This window comes from Myripristis murdjan, chromosome 22 (assembly GCF_902150065.1).
Source record: "Myripristis murdjan chromosome 22, fMyrMur1.1, whole genome shotgun sequence".
NCBI lineage: Eukaryota > Metazoa > Chordata > Actinopteri > Holocentriformes > Holocentridae > Myripristis > Myripristis murdjan.
In genome coordinates, this window is record NC_044001.1 from 16,620,383 (window position 1) to 16,636,840 (window position 16,458).

The 16,458-nt window shown below is 40.8% G+C and overlaps 1 protein-coding gene across 1 annotated transcript in view; it reads left to right on the forward strand.

The window, feature by feature from the left end:
• Window positions 1-8,641: 8,641 nt before the first annotated feature.
• ltk (leukocyte receptor tyrosine kinase) overlaps window positions 8,642-16,458 on the forward strand; it is a 56,868-nt gene continuing 49,051 nt past the window's right edge. Inside the window, exon 1 of the mRNA XM_030044287.1 lies at window positions 8,642-8,859. Within this exon, the coding sequence (XP_029900147.1) occupies window positions 8,805-8,859 (55 nt within the window). The 5' untranslated portion in view covers window positions 8,642-8,804. The remainder of the gene's footprint in view (window positions 8,860-16,458) is intronic.

Consider the following 16,458-nt stretch of genomic DNA (forward strand, 5'->3'; position numbering starts at 1 on the left):
CCATTAAGACGGTGCATCCAAGACAGCATTAGACCAACATAGAGGGAGGACAGAGAGGCAGAGTGTTAGTGAGTGCTTAGAGCTTATTGTAGAGGACTGAGTGACAGAAGACTACAGTTTGTCCTGCCAGCCATGTCCTGTCCATTTATTGATGACCTTGTGGCAGAAGATGCTCAAAGAATCCGGAGAGCCTTTAGCCCAGCAGCTCCAAGGGTCTTCAGAGACAGAGGGAACCCACATGAATATCTGTGGGAGATATTCTGCACTTAGCAGCAATGCCATACAAAGGCAATAGAAAGTGCTTTATGGAAGATAAAAGAGCATAGAAAACTAAGTACAATACACATGTAATATAAAACAATTGTGCTAAACTTGCACAACTTATGCATTGCTTGCCAAGCCTTGTCCCTCGACTTATTAATGACGGCGGTATTGTGTTTTTTCGTAATTATGTCTTTATATTCTTCATAAAGCTCCATCAGGAGCGCTTGCTCTGCCGTAAAAAAAAACAAAAAAACAAAAAAACTTTTGACTCTCTGTGCGTCATTTGATTGTTTTTTCCGCTCTCCATTTGTCAGGGCTTCTTACATATCACGGGGATGTGCACAAAGCCAGGCTATGCAAGCCTGTCTTGAATCAGCCTTGATTAAACAAGGCTGGGTTGTGTTAGTGAAACAACTTGAGGCGTAATTGGGAGATGGCGCTAGTTTCAGCCTGGCTTTGTCAGATGAGGGAGGCTTTCTTTAGCGGCGCTGATGGAATACCCCTCTGATGCCTCACAACTGTAAACATTTATGAGTAGAATAAACATTGTTATTTTATTGGTCAGTGGACTAATTTGCCTAATCTTTGCAGATCTTTAGATTGTAATGTAAACACAGACAGCAGCGGGCTGAAGGAATCTTTTTGGACAGAGACAGAGGTGTGTGTGGTGACCGAGCAGGTGTGTGAGTGTGTGTGTGTGTTAGAGAGAGAGAGAGAAAGAGAGAGACAGAGACAGAGGGAGAGAGAGATTTTAATTTGTGCTCTTTTTGAAACATAGTTTCTGTCAAAAGCCACATGACTTCTGGCCAGAGATGATATGTCCTTGCAGATGTACAATTGTTTTGGGTATTTTCAGAAAGAAACGCTCCCAGACATTTGATCCAAACAATGCCAAATGAAATAATGAGATACTTGTAACTGCCTCTCATTGGCTATGTAATATTGTTGTGGCACCTTGTGAATTTCGGTACCTAGCTGTAGATAGTGGCCCTGAGGCAGAGCTAATTGTTGCTGCAGGTGTTTCAACACATTAGGAGAGAAAGCGGAGAATAAACACTAAGAAAGCACCAAAAAAAAAAACGCACTAAAAACAAAAAAGATGAAAAGGAGACAAAGACAAGGACGGAATCAGCAAGGTTTAGCCCCTTTTGGTAATAAGCAGTTTATGAGGTGTGTTTGAATGTAGTTTCAGGTGTTTGTGATCATGTTGCTGTATGGTATATTTTAAGTGTATTGTTTACATTGCTTATGAGGCATATATACATGTGCATTACATACGTGGCATTAGATTTTATTTTGTTTTATTTTCCTTTATCCCAGTTCTCATGGGTTGAGCCACCTTGGAAAAAAGCCCTGCGTATTAATGAAGACCTCATGCTTCACATTTATTACCAGATGGAGCTACAGTGAGAATTCAACTGCTCTGCATGAGAAGGCGAAGAGGACGGCATCAGAGGGCAGTGTGGATGAGTTGGAAGGTCTCACAGCGTGCTATGGCCATCTATGCACAGTGGAAGAAGAAAGTCACAAATTCCCAAGCGTCAGCCAATCTCCTGCAACCCAGTGACATCTCTCCATGCTGTAAAACCAACCGAAAGTGAGAGGATCAAAGTTTCAATGAACAGAGGTCCTGGAGCAAAGGTACTGGCAAAAAACTCAGATGAGAAAAATATTGCTACAGGTTGTGTCTTCTGTGGGAAAGCAGGTCATAGTCTACAAAAGTGCCATACATTTATGGATGAGACAATCTCTAAGCGAGTCAAGTTTGTGCAAGATAAAAATTTGTCCTTTGGCTATCTGAAGTCCAGCCATAGGTAATGATAGGTGAAAGCTATCGCCAAACTCAAGCTCTGGGCTGAAGAAGCCAAGGGTATCTTCAAGGTGAAACCACCAGTTTTGAAAAAAGGAGGGAAGCTGAGCTAACAATAGTCAAGTTAAGTCCATTCTTGGATGATCAAGGTATCCTCAAGGTTGGGGGTGGAAGAAAAGAGCTTAAGCAATATGGTCTGCTACTCATCTGCATGTGCTCCAGATCAATACACATTGAAATGCTCGATGACTTAACCACAGATTCCTTTATCAATGCTCTGCATTCATTCATCGCCATCCATGGAGCAGTACAGCAGGTTAGGTGCGATCAGGGGACAAACTTTGGTGCTAAGCGTTTACTGAAGCACTGAAAGAAATGGATCAAAAGAAACTCAAAGACCTAAGATGTGAGTTTGCTATGAACACCCCAGCTTCAAGCCATATGAGTGGCATCTGGGAAAGATAAATTTGCACCATCAGAAGTGTCTTGACATCCATCCTAGAACAGTCATCCAGACAACTTGATCGCTCCTCACTGCGAACGTTTCTGTATGAAGTAATGGCGGTTGTGAACAGCAGACCTCTGACCACTGATTATCTGAATGACCCATCCAGCCCAGAGTCCCTGAACCCAAACCACATCTTGACCATGAAGTCCACAATCTTCTCCCCACCTCCTGGGAAATTCGTCAAGGAAGGTCTACCTCTGCAAGAGATGGCATCGAGTTCAACTCCTAGCCAACAACTTCTGGTCACGGTGGAAGAGGGAATACCACTTAAAACTTCAGCACAGACAGAAGTGGATCAAAGACACAGAAGATCGCAAAGATCAATGATGTTTTAGTGCAAGATGACGCTACACCACGTAACCAATAGAGGTTGTAAAAAGTTATTGATGTGTGTCCAAGAAAGGGCAGAAGAGTGAGAAGAATCAAGTTGCTAATTGGCGACTCCACCCATAACAAAAAGGAAAAGCACATGTCTAAACCATTACATCAGGTAAGACCTATCCAGAAGACAGTTATCCTTCTGGGAGGGAGACTGAAGAATCAAGTGTCTTATACCCTCGCTGTCACCTCATTGGCCAGTTCATAGCTAAATGTATTCTTAATTAAATGTTGTAAATGCAGTATGATTATCTTTTCAAGTTCAAAAGTTTCAAAAATCACTTGTGATTTGGTGGGAGAAAATGAGAACTTTATCTCAGCTCTTACGGTTTGATCCATGTCAGAATAAAGCCCTGTATATTAATCAAGACCTCGTGCTTCGCATTTATTACCGGAGGGAGCTACAAAACTTATCTGGCCATTGTGCTTCAGCCTAAGTACATAAGACTCACTGAAAAGTTTGAATCTGCCTGCTAAGCCAGGTCATGCGGTTTTAGTCTCTCACACAAAACACACAGACACATAGATAAAATATGTATTTACATTCATTACATTAAATACACACAATGTATGTATGTATTTAAGCATACCATACTTTTAACCACATGACTACACATTTGTCATATACAGTGTCATCATACATCATTTTATAAAGGCCCAAGAAATTATTTACAAAGCAACCCTAAGAACATATATTTGTAGAAGTTTGATATCACAGAAAGAATCTTTAACAAATGATTTCTAGTGATTTCTCATCTGGCAGCAACTTATGAAATGGCTGACGGCTGTCAGATGGATCATGCTCTTCTAATCAGAAAAAAAGGGGTTAGTGGGCCTTGACCTCTCAAAAGAAAGATCCCCTTCTGTTGTACCTCGTCTTCTTTTTCCTTCTCCCCCTCACCCTCTCTCTGCCTCCTTCCAGCAAACCAGGCCCCTTCACGGAAGGAGAAATGTCATATAATGGGACCTGAGACAAAGCCTTAATTCTGCAGGCAATTCAAAGTAATGAGGTTCTGCTAATTCAATTACATGATTAGATTTGAGATCATCCTGGGAGACGGTAAATGTAGTCAAACGGAGGTCAGGGGAGCATGGCGAGAGAGAGACCACAGCTAGGTGCCACAGTGCTGGAGGAGGGCTCCATGCAGCTGGGCCACCCGGGTAGGAACAAATCCTGGTTAGGTTGCATGATTTTGGAGGAATACCATGAAAAGCCCACAGAACAGGAACAAAACAACAAAGTTGAATAAGCCAAAAGGAAAGCCCCAGCTGGGCCTCACAGTGCAGGAGGAGACCAAAACTGGATGCTGAAGGACTGAATAGTTCAGAAAAAGTAAAAAAAAGAAAAAAAAAAAGAAAAAAAAATCACACAATGCAAAAAGACCCTTAAGCCACCTAGTTCATCCTCAAACCTATTCTTTAGACCCCCTTGGGAATCATGAGATACTTTTCTCTTTGCATGATAGTTTACTGGAAATAAAAGTGAGAGATTCCTACTACACAGAACACAAACCTATGACTGGAGTTACATATGCAATATTGTCTTCTTGTTATGATTTTACTATTACATTATTTTGTTCTCTTTCTGCTGAAAATATGCTAAGATAAGTTCCAGCTCCCTGCTACAGAATCCTTGTTAGGAATCAGCGGATATGGAAAATGGATGGCTGATTCTTTTTAAGATTATTTTTTTGGGGCATTTCTGCTTTGTTAGACAGATGTCAGTCAGACAGGAAAAACAGGGCAGAGAGACATGTATGACTGTCTCTGCTTAAGAATATTGTTGGTGCTTTTATTCACATCACCAGCTCTCATAGCTAGTGGGTTTGCAGCTTATTTGAGACCAGTGTCAGCACAGCCGTGAAATAATCATTTTTGGTCGAGGTGGAGACGAGATGTACTGCGCAGACGTGGACATGAGAGGTTTTGTTCTCGTCTGACTCTGTTCTGCTGTATATGCTTGTTAATATCTTTTGAACTCATTGAAGTTGTGCCGGGCTCCAAGATTGCTGTCGAAGCTATCTTTCTCTCATTCCTCTGAATTCATCATGGAATACATATTTGATTTCTTAGATGTGATGAGGATCGGACATAGCTGAGAAGAGGTGGGAATCTGTGTGTCAGCTTTGTGCTGCCTTTGTAGCCAGCTGAGAATAAACTCCTGCAAGAGACTCTCACAGTGAAGCAAGGGGACCCATGTAAGAACAAAAACATGTCCTGCAGCCTTTTTGTTAATTTTAGATGTACGTTTAATTGTGACAAAATGAGAAAATTTGGAAAGAGGACATTCTGCCCTTACAGTACTACTATCAAGTAGTAGTCCATCTGTAGTCCTCACACTTGTATGAATGCTCTCAAAATCTTTGATGTATCTTTGGATGGCACTGAATAACTTTAATACGAGTGAATGTGGTGCTTACAGTTTTTTTTTTTTTTTCATTGTTTAATCTAATAGATGGACACCTGTGTGGTCCTGCCCTGCTGTGAAACATTCTCGTTAGCAGATACAGACGTGTGAAGCTATGGTCTAGTCTGATCCTGCCTTGCTACAGCAGCATCCACTGAGACCACATCTTGTATCAGCTTCCCATGTTTTGGTGGCAAGAGGATCACACCCAGCACACGAGGGGAATTGTGCAATGTTTCACTGGCAGCTCAAGATGTTAACTCATCAACTTTAGAAAAAGTAGAATCCCCCTTGCTGGCAGATTTGTGCTGGCAAGAGGGTTCACCGAAGTTGATCTGTGAGACTGTGCAAGGACTTCCTGGGTTGATATTACAGATTTAGTGCCAGTGTGAAAGCCCTTTGAACTGACGCTTTAAGCTGCGGCATTCATTAATATCTCTGTGGTGGTGATGATATGCCCAAAGAGAGGTGAGAGGTCGTCTTTGCGTCTGCCTTGGCACTCTGTTTCGAGGCATGAGAACGTGACACCGGGAGTTGCTTTGCAGCCTGGTTGACTCATTTTGCTCCCAGCTGTGTGACAGCAGAAGGAATTTATGGAGGAGTGCAGTCGTTTGCTGAAGCTGTGGCAGTTTTTCTCAGTGGCCGACTCACTCATACAGGCGTCGTATGGTGTAGAGTCATCGCTCACAGGCGCAACACGTCAAGAGTATCCAGGGTAGAAAATGGCCCAATTACTGCACAGCGCTTTGCAGGCGTTGACACCTCCGAGTCCAGCTCACTCGCATCAGCTCTGAAGGTATTCATCCCTCCTTTGCAAGACCAAATGTGCTGCTGAGAGGATTAGATAGATTCAAAGTTATAGTTGCATAAAAATCACAGGCATCACTATATTTACTATATTGTAAATTAAGAAGAATTTTTCTTAGTTTTTAGTTGAGAAACAATTTGAAAACGGATGGTCCACTGATATTTTCCAGTGTAAAAGCCTTTTCGGGATAACTGTTTAACAAAACACAGAAAAATATCACTACTTTTCATCCATGATCTGCCCTGTGGAAATAAGTGATACATTGCAGTCAGCCTGTTTCCAATGCTGATTTTTTTTAACTGCACACAAGAAAATGTGTTAGATTTCACGGGCCCGTCTCGCCAGCAGTCTCTTCTCCCAGTATCTTAAGCTCCTATCACCAATCAAGTTTCCCAGTGCAGCTTCTAAATTCTTAGATGAGATGTAAGATCATCCCTCAGAGCCAGGGATTTTTTCTTCAAGCTCTTTTTGTGGTTATAACTAATGAATGTATTTCTTTATTGTCATTGCATGTTCCCATACAATGAAATTTAATGTCTCTCATAAAAGAAAAACTGTTCCATTCACTCCACTCGAAAATGAACAACCTTGGTGAAGTGCAGTTTTTTATTGTCTGAAGCAAAGGTTGTTATCTCCTTCCTGAAGTTATTTTCCGTTCATTCAAGAGCCACCGCTGGGTTTGTCATGACTCTGCACTCTCCAGTCTAAAGTGTCCAAAAAAGAGCGAAAAACAATTTCGTCAAACTGCCATGTCTGACAGGTTCCCAGATGAGCATGAAGCAATGCCAGAAAAAAGTGAGTTACTGTATAACCTCAACAGCCAAATGTGTGTCAGTAAGAAATCTGTTGTTTTTGGTAGCACTTGCTGAAACACTCTAATAACATCAATCACTTTGATTTAAAGTAGATAATTCAAAGCCATTATATTTAACTCACTACTTTCTCTCACTAAAAATGAGACTAAAGGCAGTTTTAAGAAGGCCTGAGCTCTAAATGCTCAAGAAACTCAACTCACACAATGATTTATTCATTAACAAACAAACATAAACACATAAATATTTCAGCACATTTAGGCTTCACAAAAGTATTGTTACATTCTTAATTGTAAATTTACAATTGGTTGTTAATTATTGTTGTCAACCTGTACTGACGCTTCAAAAACCACAGCATATATAATGATATTTTGTGGGGTGAATTGTGAATATATAATAGACTCGTTTTACCTTGAGTAACCCCCTTATGGTTGCAGAGTATTGCAGCAGTGAATGTTTCTTTTCAAGTATTCTGTTTGTGACCCACGCTAGGACACATAAATCAGTGGCTTTTCCAAGTGCACCAGTGACCCTGCACTCCATGCAACTGCACCATATCTGCATCACATCTGCAAACACTAGTAACCATAAGACAGTAACACTTGAGGGAGGTGTCAGCTTTAATCTTCAGTCAGCTTGGGTAGGAAAGCAGCTCAGCACAGCACAGGTGACGTGTGTGCCTAAATCCATAATTAAAAACACATGGAAGGCACATGAAATGAAGCACAAAAAAAAAAAAAAAAAAAAAAAAAAAACCATGTATGAGTCTTTGTTTATTTTTTTTCCTTATGGTTTTAGCTCAGGACTCAAAAAATGTATCATTGTTAACTCAACCTTTTGGTGACTCTCTTATACGAAGTCATTAATGTTAAAACTGATTTACTGGTGCATCATAAGTTTGTCATGTAACAGTGCGGTCACAGGTTGTACTTTTATACACTGTTGCTATATTTACGACTAATATCTGGAAACCTGAAGGCAAAACCAACACGTGCTCGCATTTGTAGCCACCAGTGACAAATCATCCTAGTTTATTTATTGTGTGTGTGTGTGTGTGTGTGTGTGTGTGTGTGTGTGTGTGTGTGTGTGTGTGTGTTTCCTTTGGTGAGGGGTTGGTGGACACCTGGGTTTGCCTTGGGTCCCCCCAAATCACCAAGTCCACCCCTGTGCGCTCAGATTACACCTAGGGAATACGTTTTTCCGTTTTGTAATATGACACAAAGTGGCCTCTGCTCTTGTGTGCCCCTAAGTGCAAGTTGATTACAGTCCAGTGTTGTGAGAGGAAATGCGTCTTGTCCCCTCCAGCCACCACCTGTAGCTCTATCACAAAGACATCCGCTTGGTACAAGACTGGAGGACGAAACACTGACGTGCAACAAAATGAAATCTGAGAAAATGAATGTCTCTAGGACCAAGTGCTTGTGGTATGATTGGTGACTCAGACATGGGAGAGAGAGAGAGAGAGAGAGAGAGAGAGAGAGAGATGAGAGAGAGAGAGAGAGAGAGAGAGAGAGAGAGAGAGAGAGAGAGAGAGAGAGGCTGTCGTCAGTGGAGCCCCACAGTCTGCAGCAGCATCAGCATCACCGGAATGAGTAACAGTGCGCAACTGGGAGCAGCGACTACACCAACCAACGGGAGGCGTGTGTATGTGTGTGTGTGCGTGTGTGTGTATGTGTGTATGTGTGCAGACCGTACATTTGTCAGCTCCAGCTTGTTTGTGGCGCTCCGCTGAACCTGTGAACGCATTCATGTGGACGTAAAGGTGGCACAAAAACTACACGGGACACTTTCCACCGGGATCCACTGAAAAGGGAGTCATGGATTATGCAAAAAGCTGCATTACTACTTATCTCGCCATCGTCATTTTGACAAGTAAGTTGCCTAATTTATGCATGACAGTTCCTCTGCCTCTGCTGAGGATGAGCCAAATGTTTGATATGTGAATGATGACCTGATGTCTAACTGCACCAAAAGTTTTTTCACACTTCATGTTTTCCACTGAGACGGGTTGAATGAATCAAGTCGGCAGCAACGTGTCCAATTAATAAGAGCGGCGCTTTGTGTTGCCCACCGCTGCACACACACCCCGTCTTATCGTGTCACTCCACTTCTCTTAATTGGGATCAGCAGTTCAGTATTAGAGACCGAATCTCCTGCACTTTCATGTCATTTCTCTGGAGTGGCTGTGAATGTAACACCCTGATTTCCAATGCGCGCTCCCGCTGCAAAGAGGTGAAGCGGTTTTCACACCCACTATGAAAACAGAATCAGTCAAGGTGTCATTCTTACGGGCCAGGCGTAAAGGAATTTAATTTACATGCATTTACATTGTAGCCAGACAGCAAAACTAGGCAAGAAATACACACCGCAGTTTCTTTTTTACTATGTTGGCTTGTAATCCCCTTGTTCTGCTTCATTGGTGGTTTTTGTTTTCATTAACCATCCATAAATAGTGGTGAAAATGTCACTATCATGTTCAGAAATAGGCTTATTATATTCAAAAGTAGGCCCAAAGCAACAGGTTAATAACCTACCTAAGGCTGTTTGTGATATTTTGACATGTCTGTGAAATGTCTGTGTTGGTGGAAATATTTGTTTTTCTTGTGTGCTTGAAGGCTTGTCCGATATGCAGAAAATCAAAGTGAAAAAAATGTGAAGGAAAAAATTAAGTGCATTAAGAGAATAAGAGTAAAGATAAGGGACAGTGTCTCCACAACACAGCATGTGGTGTCTCTTTCCATCTCAGATCCATTATCAACATTGTTTAAAACAATGTTTATTCATGTTTAATTAGCATTCCTGATCAGGCATCCTGTCATGTGAATGGACTGGGCTTGTAGCCGCAGCAAAATGAAACCTCAGACGCACATCTGGACCCAGAGATTATGATGAGCTCACTTGGATTCACCATAGCACGCCTGTTAGTATCACTGTGATTAATGTGTCATTAAATATTCACCTGGAATGGATTAGTTTAGTTCATCTCCAGCATGTTTATTCCAGATTTTAGTCATCAATCTATTTTGAGCACCATCCAGGCTTTTGTGCCAAGTCTTTACTTTTTTATTATTATTATTATTTGAGACAGAAGTTAGCAGCCCTCTGATAGTGCTCATCTGTCTGTGATTTTTGTACAAGTTATGTGTCACAGATTGATGTGTAATAGATAGTGCATGTCAAATTTCAGCCCTACTTTAATTTTATTTATTTATTTATTTATTTATTTCCCCAACAATGACAGCTTGCTGCTCCCTCTAGTGGCTCAGTTCCCCCTCCCGGACAGTAGTTAACAGCAGGTGAATAAAGGCTGGCATCACTCGCCCCCCCGACACAGTGTGTGCTCTCTTTCGGTATGATGTGCTGTGATGCTGTGAGGAGGATAATGCAATCAGCCCAGGGAGCCAGCTCCATGCCTCCGCTCCCTTACTCCGTAAAGTATGATGTCATACAGTAGATCCTGTTTGGGAATTACCATCCCGGCTCTGGACTGTGTTCTCTACCCCTCCACCCCCCACCCTACCCCTGCTCCAACAGCTGTGCCAAATGCTAAATCTGCACTGTTGCATCTTTCATAATAGCACCGAGGAAGAGGGGAGAACAGCCAAATCTTGACGGTGCAGTTAGTCTCTAAGAGGAAATGTTTCTTTGCACGTTGACTCACACCATCATTATTACAATGCTTATTGGAGACTGCTGCCAGTTCCTTAAAAATGAGCACTGGCAAAAAACATACTTTGTAGTTTCAGGTATGCAATCAAGTTTCATTGCAGCATTTACATCCTCAGATCTCCATTTAAAATGAAGCATTAGAGGCCCTGGTTTTGATTTGACATCAGCTTTTAGTATTATTGAAGAAAATAATGCCTGGCCCAAACAGAGACCCAGAGGTTTACTTCATGGAATATCACTAATTTATTGTGAAATCAGTAAGATAGATAGATAGAGAGAGAGTCTGGTTCTTGTAATCACTGAGTTGTCTGATTTGTTTTCAGCGTCACACACTATGAATACTTTTCAGCAGGCATCTCTGTTATTTCTCCTCAAATCAATCATTTGTGTTTGTTTTGCACCTTTTCAAACCAGTTTGTCTCTATAAATGCTATAAAAGACGTGTGTGATCACGCTGTAGTGCCAATTTAAAGCAATTCAGTGATTCACCTCATCAAGTCAGTGATTAGATTTTATCCAGTGTGGACCTTTTAGAGTTGATGCTGTGAAATATCTCTGGTAAACACTCACACAGCTCCAGTGTTTACTGTCTGTTGAATGTGATTTAGGTCAGATTAAGTCTGATATTTAGACGTTAGGTGTAAAATTAACCCTGGGATTAAATAACATACAAAACATATTTTTTGAAACTGTATGGTCTTGTAATAATTTAGAAAGCTATCAACACTTTTCATCCATGATCTGCCCTGTGGAAATAAGTGATTCACTATTGTCAGTCTGTTTCCAGTGCTGATTTTTAAACTGCACATAAGGAAATATGTTTGATTGCATGGGCCCGTCTTGCCAGCAGTCTCTTCTCACAGTATCTTAAGCTCCAGTCGACAAAGTTTCAGTCCTTTGCAAGCCATCAGCCCAGCTTTGAAATGTCAGATCATCCTTCAGAGCCAGGCATTTTTCTTCGAGCTCTTTTTGTGGTCATAACCTCAGTGAAGTGCTGTTTTTTTTTTTTTTATTCAAACCAAAAGTTGTTAGCTCTTTCCTGAGGTTATTTCCCAGCCATTCGTGACTCTGCACTTTATAGTCTAAAGTGTCCACAAGAGCGAAAAACCAATTGTCATGTCTGGCAGGTTCCCAGATGAACATGAAGCTATGTCAGAAAAAAATGAGTTGCTGAATAACATAAAGAACTGAATGCCAGTCAGTAACAAAGATGTGATTTTTGGTAGGAGTTAATGAAACGCTCTAATAACATCAAACATTTTAAAGTATGCCTTAAGATTAAATGATACCGATTAAAATAGGCCACTTGATTTTCCTTTCTTTTTTAATTTTTGTGTATTTTAGGAAACAAACACTTCATTAAAGCTTGACCCTCATTTCACCCAGCTCTTAGAAATAAGAGTTAGGTGTAGAACGAGTAAATTGATTCATCTTAGCTCCAAGCATGGCAAGTAAGTGAGAATAACACTCCACATTAGAACATATATTCACAGCCAGTGATCTCAAAGCTGAGTTATATGGTCACTCAGTTCAGTAGGCTTTTTTTTGGCATGTTTTTCCTCACTTTTCCCACAGCATGTTTCATTTCTTTGCTGGTAACCCTTGGCTTGCATCCTCTCCGAGTGCATTTCTCTGCCAAATAGTTTCTGTTTGGGAGTGTGTGCCCTCTTTTTGCTCCTGTTGCAGTGGATGTTTATGCTAATCCATTTGCCGAACCAGTCCACACCACAAACACCGGGACGGGCCATCTCCTCCTGTGTCCTTGCGAATCTCCTGGATGGGTGCCTGTAAAGTGTGTTACTCAGGTCTGGTTAGAGTGTAATGGTGCACCCGCAGTCTGCGATGGGAGAGAGGCAGCAGATCAAAGCTCTGCTCGGGGGTGTCACCCTGCTGGCTGCTTGACAGACAGATGAACATGCAGCTGTGCATCCCTCACATGTTCACAGACAACGGCAGGTCGAGACAAAGCCAGTCAGATGTTATTTAAAGCTTTTTTGTTCGACTGCTGATAGTAAAATATATTACAAAGCGAGGGAGGAGAGGGGAAGCAATAGAAAAAATAGAGAGGAAAATAGACAAGGAGACATTAAGAGCCAACACGGTTCGCAGCTACAAGAAATCCGAACCTTGTGAGATCTTTGACAAGGAATGACAATGGTGCAATATGGCTCTTTTTTGTTTTGCAGAGGTAAAACAAAAATAGCATTCAAACCAAGAGATAAGAGTTTAAGCTGTGTTTACAGGGGTCACACTGCTGGAAGTGACAGATTTCACAGTTACTGTCAACTAAAAGGCGAGCTTCACCTTTTTATTTAGCTCAGTTTTTTTTATAATTGGATATCAAACAAATATTCAGATGTCCTGTGGATCAAATGACTTTTCTTAATGGTGGCTCTTTGTTTAATGAGTACTTAGAGATGCAATGTGACATAATGTCTTATTATCCCAGAGCTGCAGTTGACGATTAACAGGAAGACTAGAAACTGAAAGCCATTTTGGACAACAGGAGAATATTTTGAATGACAGATTGTACCACTCAGAGCTGGACTTCATCAGCTGAAATGAAACTTTTTTGTAAACAATTCTGCTTGAGAATGGACCGATGGAAATTAACCTACTGAAATTTATTTTTAAATAACAGTTATCCCTCTCTCTGGGGGAGGAAGATATTGACATAATGGTTGGAAAAGAGGGAGAGCTTGCTAGGATGTAACAAAATCACTCACACACACACACACACACACACACACACACACACACACACACACAAACACATGCTCACCACAGTGCTTGGCTTCTAATCTCTCCATTCACTGTATTTCTATGTAAATAAGCGCCGTTGACAACATCTAAACTGCTGTGTTGCTCATTGAGGATCCATATACATGTTGATTATAAACAGGTTGTCATTATGGCTGAACTGTTTGAAGGTCAGGCAGTTGCACAGTGTTTCACCATTGCTGTCCCTCGCTGACTGGGTTGCATAAGCGGTGGCAGGAAGCTCGGTGATGACAGTTACAATTCAGTTGACGCTGACAGAGTTGCAGAAAATCCTTTAAGGCTATTAGGATCCTCTCTTCATACAGAAGTGTTTCTCATCATGATGCTCGATCTGTTGAGCATCGACTGATTAACAACAGTTAATCAGTCGAAACTATTAAACTATAGGATGGAATAGTTAAATAGGAACAGCTGAAAATCTTGATAGGAATGATTGTAGTTTATTAAAACCATTTCTGTCATTCTGTCCTTTCCTTTGCATTTTCCAACATCTGTGCAGCTGCTGTCCTCCACAGTTTTTTTTTTTTTTTTTTTTTTTGGACGTGGCAAGGACATTGCACGGATCCTCTTTCACATATGGCGAAAAATAACTTGGGAGTGACTTGACGTCCTTGAATGAAAACAGGCCCCCGTCTAAAAAATGAAAGAGGACAAAACAGAATTGCGCTGTGTCCAGTGTCAAGGGTTGAAGCGTGCATGTTAATTTTCTAGATGGTTTCATTTTGCTGCATTCAGGTGCATTCAGTGTCCAGAGTTCAGTCTGTCAGGCTGGGCCACACACCAATAATGTGAATCATGACAAAAGTATATAAAATGAAGATTTTTTTGGCACTTGTTAATCTGTTACAGTAGATTTCAGTCAGTGGTAAAGAATAGAATAGAAACAGCAGTTTGGATGCTGTAGTGCATAAATTTCAAAGTGAGTTGTGTTGTGGCTCTATAGCAACAATTAGGAGGAGGTCAACTGTTTGGTTTGCTCTGGTGGGCTTGAACGTTCTTGGTTAAATAACAGAGGGACATTTTGTTACCAGGAGACATTTTAATGAATCTGACCTTGTGTTTTTGGTTTATTTTCTGTTTCTGGGAACAGCATCTCACCACATTGTCAAACAGAATCAGCCTTAAGTTGCTCAGCAGGAGCTTTTATTCATGTCCGCTAAAGCAGGGCGGTGACTCATGGTGGTCGCAGTGATATTACGGCCTAATTTATGCCTTGCCATTGCTTTGAATGGCATAGTTTTTAAGCGAGCGCTCTAAGTGTGCATGCTCCTCTGTTAATATACAGCGCAGCATGATTGATCACTAGAGGAGGGTTTACCCTGCCATTCAAACTAAGTGGGAGTATGACTTTGCAGTTGCAGATGAGGGGCTAGTTCAGTAAACTACTTCCTCAGGAGGCATCAGCAGGACATTATGCACAGAACTGAATTTTTACCAAGCATAGCACCACAGCTAACCACGCTCTATCTTATGAAATGGATATATAAATGACATATTATACAGCATTATACAAAGTGACAAGAATAATTTGTTATAGAAGCCTTCTGTTTTCCACAAGTCATGCCCTTATGCTGAGTGGCTCCTTCTCCATCAACAGCTGCTATATATATAAAAATGTATATAGATGTATGCTGTGTCGCAGTACAGTTTATTTACTCTTAATCAGCTCCATTGAAGGACTCAAGGCAAAATGGCCAATTACATGTAGGTTTATGTATTCCATTCTGTTCTAGTAGAAGCAGTGAATGGTTGATCCCTGCTGAGCTGCTGACATTTATAAATACACAGTCACAACCTTAAAAGAACATAGCACACACGGTGGATAAATGTTTCTGAAAGCTTTTTGTCATCACTCTTTAGTCAATGTGCAGCACACATCAAAGCACAAAGCATGTACCGCGCACACGTCTGCTAAGTCACCTTGGATTAAAAAAAAAAAAAAAAAAAAAAAAAGGCATATTATTTAATGCTATGTTGCATCTTAATAAACGTCAGTGGTTGTCGCAAAGGTTGGAAAACAGAATATCTGAGCAAACTGATGTTGCAGGGCATTAAAAAAAAAAAAAAAAAAAAAAAAAAAGGCTGAGAAGCGCCTGCCTGTGCTATACCATCTAATTCAAGCCAAGCTGCTACCAATTAAATTATAAATTGAGTTATGGGACTTAATTCTTTTGCAAATGCCAAAAGCCTGATTCACTGCACATGGGTGGTTCTTCAGAAGTGTGTCTGGATGGAGACAGACGTTTATGGTCTCAATAGTGCTACATACAGTATATTTTGACTCTGGCATGCACGACTGTTTTCTAGTCCTTATCGGAAGTGTGATATAATGGAGGTTATGACCAAGATGGAATGAACCTTTTGGCTTTACTGTACCCAGATATAAAGATATAAAGAAGTGGATAAGTATGAAGCAGTTTATTTAGTTTTCCTTTTGGACAGGCAGGAAAGCCCTCATTCTCTGCTGATAGGCCTGGCTGAATAGCTGTATAAAAAGGGAGAGGCGATCGTGTGAATTATTCTGTTTGGCAAATAAGAAGAGACGATAATACCTCTCCATCTTGATTTTTCACCTCAAGTAGTTTTCAATCAAAACAGCAGCTCTATGAGACAGGGATCATTTTAGTGAAGAATCTTATGAATGGAAAAGGCTATAACAGGCTTTTCATGTAAGGATTTTTCTTTTTCTGGCTAAGTCTTTAGATTGTTATGCTGAGAAAAAAAAAAACCCTCAGGAAACAGAAAAGTGAAAACTTCCACTCTCACTGAAAATGTATTTTGAGTCTTCTTAGTGTAATGAGGTAATGTTTATGAATCAAGCAGCAACATTTTGAAATGTGTCCAGTTCAAAAAAAAAAAAAAAAAAAAGTTTTCATTTTCGAATTGAGAAAACCTGATTTTCTTTTTTTATTTCATCTGGATGCTGCTCCATTTTGGCCATTTTTCATGTATTGTTGAACTGAAGGACTCCAGTACTCCAAATCTGCAACTCTGAAGCACTTCAAATAAAACATTAATAAA